At 34.3% G+C, this 21,502-nt stretch overlaps 1 protein-coding gene across 4 annotated transcripts in view; it reads right to left on the minus strand.

Moving 5' to 3' along the window:
* LOC145688267 (trehalase-like) overlaps positions 1-21,502 on the minus strand; it is a 57,317-nt gene that overhangs the window by 33,424 nt on the left and 2,391 nt on the right. For 2 of the 4 annotated variants that reach the window (XM_081762253.1, XM_081762252.1), the window contains exons 2-5: positions 17,968-18,747; positions 16,508-16,641; positions 14,500-15,098; positions 11,740-11,969 (exon numbers count right to left, since the gene is read on the minus strand). In XM_081762253.1, coding sequence (XP_081618379.1) covers positions 11,740-11,969; positions 14,500-15,098; positions 16,508-16,641; positions 17,968-18,747 — 1,743 coding nt within the window. Of the gene's footprint in view, positions 1-7,863; positions 9,551-11,734; positions 11,970-14,499; positions 15,099-16,507; positions 16,642-17,967; positions 18,748-21,502 lie in introns of those variants that run through there. The other 2 variants (XM_081762255.1, XM_081762254.1) reach the window with 2 other exon arrangements.

Raw genomic sequence — 21,502 nt, forward strand, 5'->3', positions numbered from 1 at the left:
AAATTTTTATTTTTTTCGAGAAAAAAAAAGACATAAATCTACAGTTATATATAATCTAAAAGTTCTTCTCATAAACTTTAAAATTACACCTTCTAGGTTCTTTAGGTCGGCCACAAACGCCAATCGAATAAATGTCTCGCAATTTTTTATGACTTTTGAGAACTTGGAGGGCCTGTAATTTCAAAATCAGTTCACATATCAAGCTAAAATATCAGACTTGTCATTTTCCAGTGCTGCCACAATCTGTATCAAAATCTGGAACATAAGATACAATTTGTTTAAAAATTGTGTGATTTGATACGGAATGCTCAGAAGCCACAGGCAAAATTCTGGGTGTGCAGTTAGTTGACGTAAGTGTGTCTATGGTGACCAGTATATTAGTGTGCTGCGAGGAGCAATGTCCAAAGTGATTATGTCCTATAGCAGTCATGACCAAACATCATCGACGAAGAGTAATGGTGGACAGAAGTGAAGTCTCAGTGAAAATAACCGCCGAACATTCAAGAGGAATGTTAACAAGGACCCTAGAAAAATGAAATGAAATCTTTGAGTTTTACGTCCCACGATTATGCCGGTTAGGCTAAAGGAGACGGTGATGATGAGTAATGAATGAAATGGTGGAATGAAGAAAGTGGGAGGAAACGGGAGAACCCCGAGAAAACCCACGCACACGGTGTTACAAGGACCCTAGAGCGAAAATGACAAAGCGATTGCGGAACTCATTCAGAACCTGGAACAGCTTTATTGTGACAATCATAGTTCGATGTGAACTGCATAACTTGACTATACGCGATCACCGCCAACAACATTTTAGCTCAAAGAGAATGGCCCCGAGAACACGCAAAGTGTTCCACTAATAATGGAAATGCATTATATAGTCCAGTAGGTTTTCTTTCACCTTGTTTCCAACAAGAAACTGCGTTTATGTACGGTGGACCCTGCCAAAAAAAGAACATGCTCCGAACTGTCACCTCATTACCATGAAATATGGTGGCGGCTCTGTGATAATGTGAGATTCAATTTCCTGGTATTCCATGAATCCCGTGATTACGCTCACTGTACCCATTACTACCAGTGATTGTGGACATTTAGGTGACCACGTGCATTCTATGATCCGCATGCTATTTCTGACCAGTGGCACAATTTCCCAAGATGACTATCCGCCAATTTACATTGCTGAAACTACTGAGGTGTGATTTCATGAACATGAGATGAACTGTAACAACTCCTCTGGCCTTAACATTATTGAATACTTGTGGTCTGTTCTGAATCTGACTCCAAACAGATTTCCTCCTTTATCCTCGCTAACGGGACTGACTAGTGACTACTGCACTACACGTAGAATGGTACACTATTTCGCTGGAAACCATTCATAACTTATACGTCTTCATTCCACAAGGAGTAAGAGCTGTTCTGCAGGACAACGGTAGTCTCACGTCGTATTAAACAGGTAACTTACATTTTCTTCAGGTGTTTCCGTTATTTCGACAAACATCTGTATTATATGTATACAGGAGTAAATCCATTGACTTATCTATGGCCAAACCTCCGGGACAGTTGGGTCTAGGAACTTAAAATCTCGCACCAGTGAACTCTAGGCTGTCGGTAATACGAAGTTTTGCGAAATACGATTTATAACATAACAAGGAGGGCTTAAACAGCTTTTTCCTGTTCACCAGATCACCTAAAATGTAAGCCATAGAAGCTTGAAATTGTGTGTAAATATTCCATGAAAATTCAACCTAAAGATAAGACAAAATGAGATCACAACGGGAGAGGGAAGAGACAGAACCTTTGTTAGCTAGACGTTCACATATCTCAAACTATTAGATATAAACAATGAAACTTTATTTTATGCAAATGTTCCCATTAAACCCTAGGTTGGGAATGAGGAGTTTACAAAATGCGACCATTAAGGATAAAAGAACTTACATTTATCTTCCACCGCTCATGAGATCTCCAGAAGTACTGGGTAAAGAGACTTTGCGCGAATGTTCTCCATGAACCGCAGGCTGAGGAGGATAACAAGAGTTTTACGAAATACCATACCATTTTTTCTTGTCTTCCACCAGATCTCCAAAACCGTTGGGAGTACAAAATCGAAAATTCGTACAAACGTTCTCCTTAGACTCTAGACTTGGAACAAGACAGGACTTCGTGAAATTCAACATCCAAGACGGTGGAGAAAAGGATTCGACGTTTACCGCTCTGAGAAGTTGAAATTTGCTACAATTTTCTACAGACGGATTATTTGGAGTTAAACTTCCATCTTCAGCACCGATGTTATATGCGACAGGCCTAATAATTAAAATGGGGTTTTGGGTTTGTATGATACAAGCAGCCCAATCTGTAAATAAACCCGGCACCACGCGCACAGAAAGCACATGCGTTAGCCACTTCGCCAAAATTCAATTATCGGCACTTCTTGGAAAAAAAAAAAAAAAAAATGACGATGGATAATGAAAACAGACTAAATAATTTTTCTTTCGATTTATATGAATTGGGAAATCGGTGCTTTAGGGCAGGAGAAAACGATTTAATTTGGCCTTAAAGATATGAGAAGTTATTTAAGAACAACTGCATGTAGATTTACGTAACTACAGTGAAATCGATCTTGCAATAAGTGCCTCGAAACTACAAAGAAAAAAAAAAATCGTGTATATATATATATATATATATCTTTGAAATATTTTCTATAAACCTTATTTTTCCCGTGTGAAAAAGCGGCTTTCTGCTAGTTCACTATAAAACACTAAAACTCTGAAACCACATAAACTGTAGACTGACTACAAAATCCGTGATGAGTGCCAAAATGAAAATGTTGAGTAAAAAGTCCAAATTTTACTTCAGAACAGATGGCACATAGGCCCACGCGCATTCTTCTGATGATTATTTGAACTACTTCCACAGTGAATACTAGATAACGCGATTTTAACTGAGCAGCGTTAGGCACATAGCCCACATTTTTACATCATACCAAACTTGTCCATATTTGGTACTTAGCAAGGATTTCATTTTCAGTCTACAACTATTCTTGATTAAGTTTTCCTTCATTGCAGAGTTTTATGTTGGAACATAATTTTATTACCACTGCTAAAATATATTTGTGTTACGACGATCTGTAGTGCATCTGAGATAAAGAATAAAATACAAGGGTTGTTCAACAATAGGAAGAACTGAAAAAAAATAGTGTATTTGTATGTTGTACTCTAAAACTTTGCAAATATATGTGAAGAAGTACAGAGCAATATCATTGATACTTGTTGTATTCATATTGTTCTCCAGGTAGCAAGTGCGTCCGGATTGTGAAAATAGAGAAAAATGAAGTGTGTGCCGTGAACAAATACTTCAAGATGTTTAAGACCTAACACTAACGGAGATGCACGCTGAAATGGTTAATCTGTTGGGTGATAGTGCACCTGAACATGCAAATGGTGCTGGTCCTCCGGAAAATGTGTGTACGAAAGAAAACATTAATGTTGGGCATGATCTAGTAAGGAATGACACGAGAATAACAGTGCGGAAAGTAAGTGAGACTACCCATCGGTTCAACAAAAAGAATTTTGCATTTAAGAAGGTTGAAAAACTCGTCTGCTAAATGGATCCTAAAAATGACCAATTTAGCTCTGTTTAAACGGAATCCTGAGAACTTTCTTGCCAGATACGTAACCGTAATGAGGCATGGGCTTACTACTCTATACCTGAAAGTAAACAGCAAAGTATGCAATGGTGGCACCAAGGATCTCCTTTTCCCCGTAAGTTCAAAGCTCGCCTCTTCTAGTAAGGTTATGGCCACTGTTTTGGGATGCCAAGAGAGTTCTCCTTATTGGTTATCTTGAACACAGACACCCTGTCACGAGATACTATTACGTACAGTTAGTTCCGAAATTACGGACAGTTATGAAGGTAGAAAAAGAGAGGAATGTTCTGCAGACAAGTTCTCTTGGATCATGACGATGCAACCACTCACAGAAGTCACCACAAAATGACAGCAATTGAGGTTGCAAGGTTTCAACTATATGTACATTCTCCCTACTTCCCAGACCTCGCTCCCAGCAACTTCCGTATGCTCCCCAAGTTAGAACAGCATATTCGCGGGAAGAAGTTTGAAAATACATTGTTATACATACTGTGGAACAATGACTTGCTGAACAACCACTACTTTTTTAAAAGTATAACAGCTCTAGAACCTAAGTGGATGAAGTGCATTTCTGTAATGGGTGACTTCATGGAAAAAAATAAATTTCCTTATATCAGGGACAACAATTGTTAAACGTTCCTCGTATATTCTCAAACTCGTATATTCAAACTGACACAATCATAGTCAACGTCTTGCGAATAAAATCAGAAAAATAAACACACTGCTGAACAAGACTGCACTTATTTAATATAAAAACACATTTACACGTGACGTTTCGATCTTCTATCCAAGATCCTCATCAGACGTACACTCTGTCAGACGTACACATCATATACCGAGTGTACGTCTGATGAGGATCTTGGATAAAAGATCGAAACGTCACGTGTAAATGTGTTTTTATATTAAATAAGTGCAGTCTTGTTCAGCAGTGTGTTTATTTTTCGTATATTCAAGTTTCTGAAAACCTGAAAGTGACTTCAACGAAATGCACCTTACTAATTATATTCATTCCTTTTAATATGTGATGCACAGAGCTGAAACTTTGAGATATTATTTTTATGGGTTATGTATGTCTCTCAACACTTATTCCAGCGCCACGAAGTAACCTTCGTAATTTAAAGTAACCGTCTCTCCCTCTGTACTAAAAAAACGTTATAATCATATACCGAATGAAGTAAGTATCGTTTGCTCTTTTCATTCAATAAGTGAACAATGACGATAAAAATTACCAGAAAGATCGTAGCATAAGACCCTAAAACTATTAATAATAATAATGAAAAAGAATTATTATTCACATGACTACGAATACCAGATAAGTTATTAGGGACTCCAAACTTTACGGAAAAGAAGGAAATTTGGCGATAAATCTTTTATTCAAATGGCCAAAATCAATATTATAGCAAATATTGTTTAAAATATACACGAATACGAGTGCTGAATTATAGTATACAAAGGAATCGAACCGTGCAGCCCTCAAATCGACTAAACTGATTTAATTTTATGACAAGGAATCTATCTGCCAATCTTAATTTTAATGTTAAGATGTACATTTAGTATATTTTAACCCATCTATATTTATGTTACAAATAAAGTAGTGATCTCAAAGTTTTAGATGCTAGATGTGTAATTTTAAAATTTTTTTAAACGAAAATTAAATAAAACCTTAATTTACATTCTTCTCAAAATGATATATTAAGAAATGGTGGTTTTGATTTTAATTTTATCTCAGTTTCAACTTTGGAAATTTGAATATTTTAATCTTCTGACAAGAGCCATAACCTGCTTAGTCGACAGTTATCTTATATTTCGTAATATACTAATTTTTGCTAGTGTATTTTAAAGGATCGCTAATTGATATGTTAAGAAGTGCTGCGAATTTTTGCCTAAGCGCCGTTCGCAGCACTGAAAAATTAAGTTATTTCAAATGTTTTAATACATCATGCAGTAGAAGGCTAATTCAGACACAGTGAATATAAAGACACAAAATAAATTATTTTAAATAATTTGGATTATAAAGAACTCGGAGGACAGTTACGTTAAGCTTGATTTAAAAATCAGACTACTTGAAGGTATTTTCACTGCATTAACATAACCCATACTTTCAAAAGATAAGTTACTAAACAAAACACAGGTTTGTGTGTTTACACAAAATACGCAACGAATACCTGTAACATAATGATTGTTAGCTGATATTATCAAGAAATGCACAACACCATTTAGGGGTAGGAAGTGCAGATATGTGAAAAGTTTACACTAGCAAATTCTAACCTGCAAAACATGAACCAAAATAATTATATTCATGTCTCAAAACAGATAGTTCAGCTGGCCCACAAATCAGAAAATTTCCTGCCGAACCATAATGAAAGTTGTGTTAGTTTTATTTCCACAGTTACAGTTTAACGATTTTTTTTACCGTTCGTCTTCGTAAATAACAGATCCATAATCAATTTCATCTAGAGAAGAACACAAACTTGCTACAGTACTACAGTATTATTCGATACATGAGAACTGTACTTAATCCTTAAATTAAAGGTTTTTAATCTCATATACTCTACACGACCAGATAATCTACTACTTTTGCTAACTGCAACATGCAATTTTCTTGCCACTTGATACTGTTTTAGATGTAAAATATTTTTCAAAGAGTGTCGTATTATGCAGTAAAATTTGTAAAAATGTATATTATAAATTTTGATCATCTTAGATTTCAATCTTCTCTCGTACACAGAATTTGTAGCTACATTGTAGATCTGGAAATTTCTGTCAACCAAAACAGCTGATTAAAACGGAATTTAGCTAATCTGATAGGCTTCCGGTCACACCTACAGGACAGATGTTATGGTATACTGGCTTCCAACAAACAGACGCAAGTAACTCCTTTGTTTCACGAGATACTACTTAGTGGCACGAGTAATAATGTTGAAAAAAGGCATAAGACTACCACATCAGACAAATGTGCACACTGAACACTGAATATCCCACCTCTTCGCTCTTTTTGCTAATTTACTTTAGTGCAAATGAAAATGAAAAAAAAAAAAAAAAAAAAAAAAAAAAATCCAGTAGTACTATTTTCGCGATTCTGTCATACAGTTATAATTGGAATAGCTAGTTTCTACGTATCAGTCGTCAAATGAAGATTTGCATTTTCATACTTAGAGACCAATAATAATGGATTAAAAAAAAAAGTAATAGATCCAGTTATTACAATGAACAATAAATCATACGTAGTAAAAACTGTAATCTCGTCTGCAAACACCTTGTTCAACTTAAAAAGATACTATTTCAAAAGCCTCAATTATCATAAATATTAAAAATGATCTCTTTTCATCTTATAAGCTAGATCGTATTTTGTGCGATTGTATTTTTTTCCTTCGTGGCTAATGTTTTTGTATATAACAAGTACATTAGCATATCATATCTACCCTTTTTTTCTCTTTTTTTCTGTAACTCTGACCTAATTAATAACAGTCTTTTCTCAGAAATTTTCCGAAATCCGTACTAATCGATTAATTAGTTTCGAAGGAATAATAATAACAAAGTTAATGTACGAATGATTAACGAAACATATACTTACTTCCTGGAAATAGCTAAAACACACGCACACATTAAAAGCGTACACTATAAGCTCTTTCGCTATAAGATTCACAAAAAAGAAAACGCAAGAAATTGGGGATGGGGGAAAAGAACTTTAAACAGAGGAGAAAGTTATGAGTATTCCAGATGACCCTTATGCACTTTCACTTGTTGCTATAGTGTACTTTCCTTGTGTGTGATTATGCTTTCAATTACTTCTGGGAAGTAACTCATTTTCTATTTTAGCTTATTTCACTTAAGTAATTTGAAGTATGAATGTTGATTTCCAATAATAATACTAACATCAGGCACAAAACAGGAAAGGTTACTATTTGTTCTTTCACTAAAAGAGTATACTTGCTTACGATAGGGTATAAGGAATTAACAGTCTTGTTAAATGTTTTTAAAAAGTTCAATTTTACTAGTTCTGATCAAAAATAATATTTAAATCTCTGCTACAAGATATTTACACAAGTCACTGTTGAGTAGCCGATCTCACTGCTAAGATTTGCTATGAAAATTAAAACCAGGAACATGCAATATTTTGTGCTGCGCTTTATATCTATAAATGAAAGATACCTTACATGCAAGAAAATGCACTAAATTTAACAGTACTTGTAAGAATTACGAAAAAAACAACTCCAGCTAAGTAATGTTTTGAACAGAATATTTACTTGCAAAAAATTTGTGATTTTTGTTTACAGCAAAGTGTGTCAAACATATTAAGCACACTACCAGCAAAACAAATACTACACTCCACCAAATCAATGCTCATGCATACACAAAAATCAATTCTACTACCAAAGTACTTGGCGCACTCTTCGTTCTAAATCTCACAACCATTCGAGTGCATACTGTAGTGTACCATACGAAAGTTCTATTGTTGGTTAACAAAATACAGGTTCAAACACTATGATCGGAAGTTATTGCTCCTTAATAATACATACATATACATATCACATATTCTGGAGTAAACATGTTACTAAAGAGCCAGGAAGAGCAAATATTACATTTATGATCAAACTACAGTAAGTGTATACACTACTCAAAATCACATGCAATAAACAAATGTAGCATTTTAAAATATAATTTTCAAGTACAAACCATGGAAATCATATTACGGAACTTTGAAATACACAGGAGTAACCAACGTGTAAAACGATAAAATTCTGCTACTGCATATACACACAAACGTCACACACATTCTCTCTCTCTCACACTCATACACACACATATATATACACACATACATACATACATACACTACCAACACACAAATTTACGTATATATTTCACTGTAAATTTTTACTAACTGCTGAGTACGCCTAATATACTCAATAAGTTGGTATAAAATCAAAGCAAGTAATATTGAACTGATATAAAATAAGTAATTTTTAACAGAAAAAACATTAGAATTCTCTCCTATATAAATATTATTCTACATAAAAGTGTGCATGTATGTAAAACAACCTGCTAATTCCAGTGCCGTGTTAAATACTCATTTATGAAATTTTTATTGCTTTTATGAAATTCACAAATTATGAATGTAAATGACAAAGTCTGTAAATTCGACCATAAATTTTAGTGAAGGATATTCAGGTCCCGAAGAATTTTTCCGGAATTGAAATAATCCATGCGATAAATATTCCATGAACTCTTATGAAAATCGTTTAAAATCTGTGTGTATATGTTTAACTTGTGCACACTGTAACTTTTAATTTCCTCCCTTACGTTCCCCCTGCTTATTTTCATATAAAAGCACATGAAATATATGCACACTACTTTATCCTGGGGACTTTCTAAACTCTCTTCACATTGTAGCTAATTTCAAAACACAATTCACAAAACTGTTATGATGGAGAATGTTTCAAAACCTGTGAGATGTTATCTCTTTGTATTACTTTAATAGCTGAGTACCATACGTGCAATGGAACATACACATAGTTTTTATGTTCTTTACACTAGGATATATATATATATATATATATATATATATATATACGTAGGTATATAAGAGATACGTTAGATTTATACCGCATAACGGGGGCTCTTAAAGCATGCCAATACTTCCTGAAGGAACACTTTCAATGTTGCATAATACTGTTTGGTATATGCTGTATATACATACATACAGGAACTGAGTACTTTAGTTGAAAGTAACCCTGAGAATCTAAGATGAGCAGCCATTTTCGTCTGACTAGCCTCATTATTTTGCAATCAAATTGATGTCTCCACCCTGATCGCATTTTCTCAATTTGAACTTAAACTGCTGTCATATGATAATACGCTTCACTGCATAGCAAGAAAAGTTTTTTCATAAATATTTTAAAAAGTTATCTGAAAAGAAATAAAAAATAACAAAAATTAGAAACTCAAACTTAAGCTCAGACAATTTTGAAAACTACATTTAAAAAGCACAGAATAATAACTTTGGCAACAATGTATTGTGAATAGTAAATGTTCAAAAACCAACTACTGATAGTCAAAGACATTGGTTTATTTTATTTTTCTTTCAGATAACGATTACAATGTCTATGTACTGGTGTCGCTATGGCTCCACACTTAAAATATTTTGACCAATGGTTAATTAATATTATAGGTTTCAACTCTAATACTTCAAAAGAAAAAGTCTAATTTTATAGTATTATCTAATAATGAAAATACGTTTTCAAGTTCAGTTTAAGCACGTAATACACTTAGCAAAATAGTTCCTTTGCATTACAAACGGTTAGAGGAAGCACGTTTATGGTTGCTGATGCCATTATCTTTGACCTAGGTCGGAGCCTGATACTATTTAATTCAAGTAGCTCCGAATGATCTCACGACACTCAATCAACACAAATACAAGTATACAATTGGAAAATGCAGTTCATTTATTAATAACCAAAACGGTATTTTTAAAGTATGCTCTATGTGTAAGATTAATATACACCGCTTCAATTATTAAGTACGCGAAAATAATTATAAAATTTATGTTGCTCACGAAAGTAATAACGCATTCAAGAATGAAATACAAGAAGTTACTACTGCTATAGACATCGTCTTCCTCGTAACGGATTGCTCTTAAGAATTTATGTTCATTGTAGCCTCAATGCTATCTTTCCGAAACTAAAAGTATCACTTTTTCTTGCCATTACTTTCCTTTGTCTTTCTTCTTTTCTTCACATTTAGTCCCCTTCTTTAACTCCGAGTGGCTTCGAGCAACGACACCACCAGGTGAATGTCACACGAACACGCAATAGTTACGCAAGAAGTTTAGTTACAGGTGCCACAACATGCTACAGTGATCTGTGTTGGGTCAGAGTGATATGGATACTTATGTTAAATAAGTTTAAACTTGGGATATAATGAGGCAGCAAGTAAAACGGTTTGGCGAACTCTACAGGAAGAGAGCAGAGATTAAATCTTTTCTCATCCTTCACCAGCTCTATAAATATTCTCCGACCCGTGACTACAGAAATGATAGATATTTGCAAAATTCCTCAACTAAAAGGAAGGCAAGGAGGATTAAATGCTTTATCATTCTCCATTAACTTCCGAACACATTCGGCTTACGAAGCTTAAATTTTGTACAAATGCTATATTTATATCTTACACTATAACCAATGCTGAGCATACAACAATGAAATTTCTTTATTAATGTTTTATACGTATCAAATTTCACAACTGGGAAAAGGTATGAAGGTGTCACTTTCGGAAAATTTATTTTGAAAGCTAAGAATTTCGAGTAACTATTTCGTGAAATGAGAAGAATCTTCCGTGAGCCCCTGAATGTAAAGAAGATAAGTTCTGCGAAATGCGACCTAAAGGACGCTGATGGTGGTGAAGGTTTCTTTTTACCGTTCATCAATCTAAGAAACTATTGGGCATAGAAATTTGAAAATTCGAAATCTAAGCTATGGATGTGACAGAGGTGTACGAAATTTGACCCTGAAAAAGGAAATCAGGGGTTGGACTTTGTCTAACCTTTCATGAGATTTCCGAAATGGTTGCACCAGTAACTTTAAATTTGTGCAAATGTTCTCCTTGAAAGCTTCGCTGCGATTAAGACAAAGCTTTTGAGAAATGCAACCCCTTAGGGGAAAACAAGGTTTCGAACCAGTTGGACCCAGTTGGACGTCCGTAACCCTCGCTCAAGAAAGAAATGTAAAGAAACCAAACCTGGTATCACAACGCTAAATCACACACGGTAAAAATGTGAACAGAAGCTAAGTAAGCTGTGCTTCTGAACTTTCCGTTCTACCAAGAGTTAGCATCAGCAGACTAAAAATATGTTTATACATCAAGTTATTTTCTAAAAGAATGATGCCGAAAGTGTCTTCCTGGACTCTACTGCCTCGCAGAAGTCACGTTACTTCCGAGGTGAGATTGAGAGCCTTATGAATCTTTGGTGGAGATGTGTCGATCGCGATATTTTGAATGAAAGAGTTGTTTTCTCCACTGTAAAATTTAGTAGTTGTGCGCGAAATGAAAAGGGATGATTTCGTTGCTAGAAAGAACACGAGAAGGTGCTTCACTTACCTCACCCTATGCTTCCAAGGGCTAAAGTTACTACTATCACTGATAGACTAATTGCAACTTTGTTGGGTCCATAAGATATTGCATGAGATCTAGGAGATAATATACCCTCCCTCGCAGTAAGTCTGTCTTTGTATCTATCAAGCAGTTCAAGTATCACTCCATTAGTCCAACCAAATCCTTCCTGAACATCATATTCACCTCCACCTCCGGAGCCACCGAAAATTGTACAGTCATACTGAAATATAAATAAAACATTCTTATATCCTAGTTTCATTATTATACATTATATCAAATGCTCATTCTACACCTGTCTATTTTCAGATTCTGACATTTTCCCACTCAAAAATACTACTACACATTTACCTTCTAAAATTATTTCCCAGAAAAACAATATTTCAAGTGCCAGGGGACAGTAATTAATCAAGTTAAGAGGAATCGTGAGGTAGTCTTTTGGAGCGTCAACACAGGTAATCACAAAACAGCTTTTCTGCTTCAAAGGTTGTTTCCGTTACAGTAAACATTATTATTGATTCAATCTTAAAAATAAACTCAATATTGTATCCTAAATGTTATAGAATTTTCCTAGTAGAATGAAAAGTATAATCTTGGGCATATTATAAATGAATTACGATAATGTTTACTATTACGGAAACGACGTTATTTTGGGCTTATCTGGTATTCATATTTAAATAATTTTTGTGAAAAAAAAAACTGTACTTGCTTTTAAGAAAGTACACACAACAAACAGTATTTGACTTTCTTAAGGTTTATAATCGTATTAAATATGCTATTTATATAAACACATAAAGTTTGAATTACCATTATTCTTAAGAAGGCTAGTGATCCACAACATAACCGAAAATACTCTCCACATAAGTTTGACTTATTTTGAAATACAACAAAATACAAGTATGTATCTGAATTTCTGCTTCGAAACTAAGTGCAATGCTAAGAAATTGTAAAACAATCGTAAATTAGGCTAAAAACAAGTATTTCAAGAATGTTATTCTCTTTTTTCCATTGGAGTCTTTAAATACACAGGGGCCGGGGTGGCTCAGTGGTACAGCGTTCACCTCTGGTGCTTAGGGTCCCGGGTTCGACCCCAGCCCACGCAAGTGAACTTTGCGGTGGACAAACACCGTGTGCGTGGGTTTCCTCGGGGTTCTCCCGTTTCCTCCCAATTTCTTCATTCCACCATTTCATTCATTACTCATCATCACCGTCTCCTTTAGCCTAACCGGCATAACCGTGGGACGTAAAACTCAAAGATTTCATTTCATTTCATTTAAATACACAATTCGAGTATTTCAGGTATAAGTTATAGCATATCATTACGATGGATCTCGAATACTTAAACATTAAATTGTGACTTTATAGAATTATTTACACATATAATAATGAAGCATATGTATAAACTACTACATTGTCAGAACGAGTGTGTCAAATCCTATTCCAAGTTCTACAATTAAGCATCCGAAAAGAATGGAAGCGACACAACAGACGAGAAATATCAACCGAAATAGGAACGAAAGTCTATCACTATGAGTAATTCTCAATCCTGGTCCAATTCTTTTACATATAGATATACAGACAAGACAATAGGTACAGTAATTGCAATTATCACTGGCGTGTTATTGCGGTCAATAATTGCACCTTCGCACAACTAACAAAGAAATATAATTAAAATTTTCCAATGCTTCTATTCTTCTGAGGTTAAAATTTCAAAATTTATGGAAGTGTATCAGATATTCGTATTATGCGTTATCAAAAAAAGCCCTTGTATCAATGGTCGTGCCTTTATGCAATATTTGAGATTGTTTGAAATGTCGATTTTCTCCCTTTGCCTTTTAGTTTTACATATCTATGAAACATGAAAATGAAATATAGATTATTTTTATTTAGGAGGTTTATATACCGAATTTCACGTTTTCAAACTATAGCGATTCCAATTTGGGCCCCGTTTACCAAGTTCTCTGACAAGGAAGCAGGGTGCCCAACTCTGCTCTGCGACGGATCTTTGGTTCGATCCCAGATCATGTGAATTTGTGGTGAACAACATCGTGTTTTTCTTCGGGGTTCTTCCATGTTCTACCATATTCTTATAAAATTCTTCCATATTCATTCACTTTCATTAATCATCCGTCTCCTCTACTCTACAGGGCATAATCGAGGAAAATAAAAGAAATCAAGTTGTTCTCCTTTGGGAATTGAATTTCGAAAAACTCCAAAATGTGTGTTTGTTTATTTTAACTTAAATTCAAGGAATTCAAGAGACTGCGTATTCTTCTGAAATTATACCTCGCCTACATCATTAAAGTAGTACCCTAATTTGAAGTTTCTGCACCCAGTGCTTCCGGCTGACCGTTGATGAGTGAATGAATCAATTTGGCCTATTATATAATATTGTAGTATAGAAAATCAGAAATATCTAGTAGTTAATAAAATGTTCTGTGATTTAATGTATAACTGAAAGTAAAGGGAGAAAAGAGCACGTTCACAATACGCAAAATTTCCAGCAAAAGCAAATCTGAAGAACATCATTTCCTTCCACGCGATCCACTTGTTTATGAGACTGCACTTCTTCCCTCTTAGTATACTAGAATCTAATAGTTTTTCGTGAGATTATGCCACATAATGAATAAATATGTTCTGTGACTACAATGTCATTTGGTACAGGAAAAAATCACAAAACTGACTTGGAATATTATGAAACCGTTCCCTCTACTCTTTCGAGTTATTTTAAATATCAAAAGAAACACACATACCTTTTCATACATATGACCGGTTACGTTGAAAGCCTTCCAGTTTGATCTCACCCACGTTTCAGATAGCTGGTATGCTAATTCTTTGGCAGATGAATCCCCAGTATTATTTAGTCCTACTATTAAGATATATTGTAGAGGAGGCCAAGCATTCGGAAAATCCCATTGTTCTCCGGAATAGACCATTGTTGCTGGAACACCTCCGGGATATGTCAATGCTGAAGTTCCTGAGCGCTTGATACCAAGACCAGGGTTCGTGAAAGCTGAGGATTTCTCCAAGTACTTCAATATTCTTCCAACAATATGGTCTTTCTGGCTCTCTTCATAGCATTTCGTCCACAAAGGTGTTATGTTGGATATTGTAAAGTAGTTTCTCCTCTTGTTATTTATTCTATCATAATCAAGCCAAACACCAACTTCATCATCCCACAAAACCGTGTTAACTGCTTCAAGCCAGTCATTAGCGTACTTATTGAATTCCGCTGCCTTTTCATACATACGAAGTTTTGAAAAGTAATCTTCTAAAATTTTAGCATTCCAATACAGTATTGCATTTAAGTCCACAGGAATTATGTATCTGGTCTTCAGGTTAGTCAAGTTACCTGTAAGTCAGTAAATTTTATATTATATATACGCACTATACTCAGAAACGTTCATTCGACATATTTATAAATTCGAAGCTGACTACATCGAAAAATGTGCAGTAAAGAGTCGATATTTATTACAGCCTATTTACTTAAGAAATTTAAAAATACATAATTTATCATCCAAGTAAACAAATGATTGACATTCTAGCAATAACACGAGAAAATATTTTGTCAATTATACCTAAAAACACAAACAAACAAAAAATCTTTCTGCTGGATCTCACGAAATGTTTTTCACAGTATTTTACTGATTCGTAAATAAAAGGTCTACCCTGCTTTCCCGCCCACAATCTGTGGTATGGTGGTACTTATAAAAGCTCTAAAGAGGGGAAAAAGAACATACTATATCCATACTTAATACAAGTCCAAGATATTTCGAGAAAAGTAGATATATATTAAAGATATATGTGAACTATATTTCACATGACTCAATAAATTATCATTTCTTAGATCACAAAGAACTCAATGTGTGTGTAAGCCTGTATATACTTTTTCTTTATTACTAATTGTTGAAACCATCTTATTTGGTGTGCCAAGAGTCCGGTAGAAGACTTGTATAAAACTTTATCAGTGGCATGACGTAAATATGTCACACATACACACTTCCACACGCGAATTCGCGTCCACAATCGTCTCTGCTAGTGCGTAATGAGACAACTACTTGTGAAATCTTCTACCACATATAGTGAACAAACTGATTATTTCCAAAACAGGTTTTGTCTCTCCTACGTTAGAGTAGGTGCTCACAAGGCAACACGCACTTCTATTACATGGAATTACAGTATTTTATCACTATGCTAAATTATTCCTATACTATTTGATAGTGCAACATAAACCAGTAGTAGTAGTAATAAATGATAATAATAATAATAATAATAATAATAATAATAGCAAAAGTTCAGTGTCAGATTTTCATTTTTAATTTCAATAGAAAGTCATGTATTCTACTGTGATCACTTCAAATTCTGAGTTTAATAAAATACTGGTCAAAAGCTTCGTGACAATGAATAATGTGATGAATACAGACTACATTGTTCTAAAGTATTCGTAAGTAGTGAGGGTTAATTTACCTAACTTAAAGTTCCTTAATGGAAGTATATTGAATTTTTATATGCGGCCCCAAAAATGTTTCGATCAAAAAGCAATTCAAGTAGATTCTATACTGAAAAGTATATATCCATTAGCGAGCATTACAAGTTCTTCAACACGTGTGTATGCATATTAAAAACACGAATTTATGACTGTCATTAGTACAGTTTGTTTCACATGGAGAGACTGAGGACAATCACGCACCCAGCCCAGTAAGTACTGCAACAGAAAATCGCAAGACAAATTACGTAAAAAAATGGATATAGAATACGCACCTTCATTTGTACCGTTCTTTATGTACCATCTGGTAGAATAATCCCATCCTGATTCAGCTCCAGCTCTCAACTCAGAATAGAACTCCTGTTTTTCTTCATCAGTTTGGAAAACTTCTGCATTCTCTGTGTCTTCACTAAAGGTTTAAAAAATAAATACATGTACAGTCCCGTTATTTAAAGCAAAACTGGACATTTGCCTCTTATTTTAATAGTCATACTCTCACAATCGTACGTAGGAGATTTTAACACTTTAGCCTAAGATAAGAATAACAATAGATCAAAGAAGGTTAACTTTTGTTTTTGATTTAATTCCGTTTAGGATAAGAGCACATATTATGTTCTTTAGAAAGAGGTGGATGGATTTTTTCACATTATTTTACTTATGCGTAGGAAATAAACAGTAGTCTAGGAATCTGGAATCACTGAAACGTACTAAATAAACTACATATGTATTAAAAAAGAAAAAAAGTGCTTAAAGAAATATAAAAGTGTAGCTACCCTCCAATTTACTTGAGTGAAGAGTTTTTGAAAAGAGGAAGTTGCGAAGAAGATAACTGAACTGTCGGGAAGTCACTGTTCTTTTATAAAGTAGGTTAAGATTAGGCGTTTCCTAACCCAGTGACACAACGAAAATACTGGTCAGATTGTCTTCAGAAGATATAATTTCCGTATTTTGGTGATTAATTACAGTGAAACCACACCCTAGTTCTAACTTTTAGGAAGTTTTATCGACATTATTTCAAATGTTTCAAATGTTATATATATATATATATATATATATACATTAATTTTGTCTGTAGAAAGACATCACAATAATGTTTGACATTCATCCAATAAATGAAGTCATTGATGATAACAATCTAAATAATAGCGAAGGGAATTAAATGAGAATCTGGTTAATCTATATAACAACTAACCAACAACTCAAAATTTACTTACTCTTTGAACACTAAATTCTTAACTACGGTAATTTAATATTACATCATACGAGTATTTTGTGTCAGACTCTCTCTTATTATTATTTTTTAAACGTAATCCTGGAACTACTTCGATGTATATTATCCGTATAGATCAATTACCCTAATAATGCCTCCATGACTCATAATCTCTCACAACTTATTATAAAACGAAAAATGAAACATATTTGGCATCGTACCTTTAAGGAACATGACTCAAAAAAATTATGCATGTTTATTTATTAAATAACTATTTTTAAGATAGAAACTTAAGAATAACATCAAGGTACCTTTCAACTTACTAATATATATTATCTAAGATCTTATCACAAAAAATATAAACGTTTTCTGTTTTTGGATTCATATCGAATAATCTTATCAACTATGTAAATACATATATTCAATTAGAATTATTAAGCGTGCATTTCAGGAAACATTTATTTTGCTAACGACTTTACAGGAAAAGAAAATTTTATAAAATGAATACAATTAAAAAAGTCTTACCGGTATGATTCTGGTCTTGGGCCAGGTGAAGTTCCGTTGTATATTGCTAGACTGTAGCTTTTTCCGTTCATTTCCACTTTCACTGTATAATTTAGCCAAAATTTGAACTCCTTTTCAAGTGTTGAAATGCTGTCCTTTATAAACTGCTCATCTCCCGTTGCATCAACGTAACTTTTGACCATTGGAGTTAGTAATGGTGGTTGGGATCGTGTCAAATAATAAATCCTGCCTCCATTAGGTATAAACCCGTAAGTATCTACTATGGAGAGAAAGTTTTGCAGCATTCCTTTGGCGGTTTTGTGCATTTCTGAAAGAAGTAATCCGCGAATAACCCAGTAGGAGTCCCAGTAATAGAATTCTCGAAACCGACCACCAGGAATAATTATTGGATGGGGAACATAAATTATCGAATACATATCTGGATTATTCTTGACATCATCTTTGATTTTCTTCCCTAGGATTTTCCATTTTTTATTTAGAGCATAGCCCCACTCTCTCAGTTCTCTATCCTGTACACTAACAAGAAATCTGGGTTTTGATGTCCAATCATCTGGAACCCAGTCTTCAAATTCAGTATCTGTATCACCATAATTTGTCGACACAAACTTCTCGATTTGATCCTTCGTAGGTTGCCCCTGGGTTTGATTCATGAATTTTTTAAAATTTTCTAAAACAACCGCTGGGGGAAATTTCAACTTTCTATCAACAAATGTTTTAGAGTCTTTTGTTAAGTGAGCCATTTGAACTGTGTGAAGAATATCACGACTGCAATACGCATCACTGAAAAAACAAGTATTGAAAAATTATTTCAAACTACTGGTTTAAACGGATATTACATGCAGCATTATTTCGTATAGTTCTACTATATACATACATATACACATACAAAATGGATAGGACATTCATATTATTCATTTACGCGAAACATTGCACTCTATACATAGAACTTTTAAAGCACACGACCATTTTGTAAGTTTCTTTCAAATCTTTATTGCGGGGATTCTTACTCTACATATAATGTTAAATATAGAACTAAAAGAATGTTTTATATTCATTTATTATTATTAAAACTACAACCTGCTTTAAAAACCCAAACTTCGATCTAAATACAATGTGATACAAAGATTTTTTTTTTGTCATGTCTCTACCCTTATTATCGAAATATCCTTAGACATGTTTAATGAACTTTCAAAATGCAACCTGAACGGTCGCCATATCTTGTCTTCGAATCACATTAAACTACTTCTAATGCGGATCTCAGACAAAGTCAGAACATATTCTACATCCTTATCCAATAGTTACTTCTATAATTATGTAACAAAGAAAGCGTATTCAAAGTAAATGCAGACAGTTGTTAATTGAAGTACCTTACATGATATAATTAATTATGTGAGTCAAAAAATTAGTTGAACGCAATTGATTATAAATGTTTCCAAGTTACTCCTCTATATACAGCTAGCATGTAGTACTGGTGACTCGTTGCATTTAAGAAAGCATCACATTTTCATGGGTCTCTATTAAGTACATCGTATTTATAACTTGCAGAAATGCAGGTCATAGAGTCTTACTCTTCCAAGCATGAATATAATGGTAGGATTCCACGTTAAGCTGTAAGTCAATGTTCCATATAGACTCGGTTGGTTGGTTGGAATTAATGTCCCCTTCAGCGCCACGGCTACTTGAGAAGTGAACCTGAAGTTTAGGTGGAATCCGAACCATCGTAATGCGTTCAAAATTCAAGAATCCCCATTGGGAATCGAACTCACGACCCTGTCCACCAAAGGCACGCGCCTAACCTCCTAGACCACCAATGAGGGCTCGTATAGGTTTGGTTAACTACAAGCAAACTCACTTGTAAGGAGTACGATCACGTTTTTATCTTTAGTACTCGCTCCAGTGCTGTAGTTCTACAATTTTCACAGAGTATACACTACTTTGTGAGCACCTATAATTGGCATAAAAGACATGTATAACAATACAGAAGGTATGTTTATAAATGAACAATGTAAAACGTATGTATTAGTAATTCTATTAAAATATAAAGGCTACGGTATTGTTTTCTGGTTTAAAAGCATTTTATGATATTTTCTTGATAATCCTTAGATAAACCACTCCATGAATAATGTAAGCGGGTGTAGATACTATACTAATGCCACATTGACTTAATCCCTAGTCTTCCGTTGCAAGCGCTGCTATCGGCTGAAGGAATTCCACTGGCTCTCTCGCACTTAGCAACAGCTGAACCCTTATTGGCTCAACGCGTGGGTGTGAGCTTTAGTTCGCATTTTTGCCACGGCTCAAGACATTTTGGCAGCACAATAACAAGAAACTAACCCACTGTGAGAAGGAACAGAGAAAATCGCGTCCGATGTACCAGAAGAACTTGAGAAAATTGCTGTGAGGAGAGTGGAAATGCGAATATTACAGTCAGATGAAGCTTTTGTACTGATATTATTCACGGATCACGTAATCCTTCCATTTTCTTTCTCTCTCTTGTGATCGCAGAGTAGCCAGAAAAAAAAAAGTTTTTCGCTTGATCGATATGTTTAAACAGCATTTAAGAATAGGACAGAAATGAAAGTGATATAATCATTTTATCACTGGAGTATAATATCCACGATTAAGAGTCTTCACTACAACGAGATTAAACTACCGCTAATTTTAGAGTCTTTTTCTAATATCTTCAAAACAAATAAAAATATTCATAAAACAGAAACGTAGTGAACTAGACAATACGATTTTGCATGTGATACTTTTACCACAATTTACCTATCTGCTTTTGGTATGCCGCTATTTACAGAACCCGCAAAAAATGCTAAATCTGTCTACAGTTGCAAATCGAAAGCAGATAGATGAGTTGTGATAACGGTGTCACATGCAAAATTGTATTGTCTAGTTCACTACGTTTCCGCTTTTCCAATGTTTTTATTTGTTTTGAAGATATTACAGAAAAACTCTTAAAATTAGCGGTAGTTTAATTTCGCTGTAGTGAAGGCCCTTAAGCAGAGGCTGTACACCTTCATTTACAGCTCTGACTCGCATCAATTTTAAACTTTTATTCTTCTATGTAATTACTATCATTCTACCTTTCTGGTCTAATAGTATTGTGAAGTCTATTATAAATTGTGTATACGACAACATTTAATTTTTTTAAATAATACGTAATGAGGTTTCTACTTGATTCATCCTTATATTCGTATCATTGACAGGATAGAAGAGGAGAAAAGAATGACCGGCCTATATGCAGTTACGTAAGGCTGAATTTCCTCTAAACGACCGGAAACAAACTACTGCGGCCGCCAGGTGAAGTTAAGTCGTTACCTTGACCGCTGTCTGGTATACACGTATAGGATACAGAATTATTGTATCAATAGTAACGTAATTACGAAGAGAAAATATCGAAACTTATAATACTAAAAGGACTAATAGCTAAAAATATACAGAGTTACTAGTAACTAATTACTACTAATGTTAGGTCATCGGAAGCAAAGCTAATAAAGCCATCTTCCTCACACACACACAAAGAAAGAAAATC

This window comes from Thermobia domestica, chromosome 6 (assembly GCF_964235325.1).
Source record: "Thermobia domestica chromosome 6, izTheDome1.hap1.1, whole genome shotgun sequence".
Lineage (NCBI taxonomy): Eukaryota > Metazoa > Arthropoda > Insecta > Zygentoma > Lepismatidae > Thermobia > Thermobia domestica.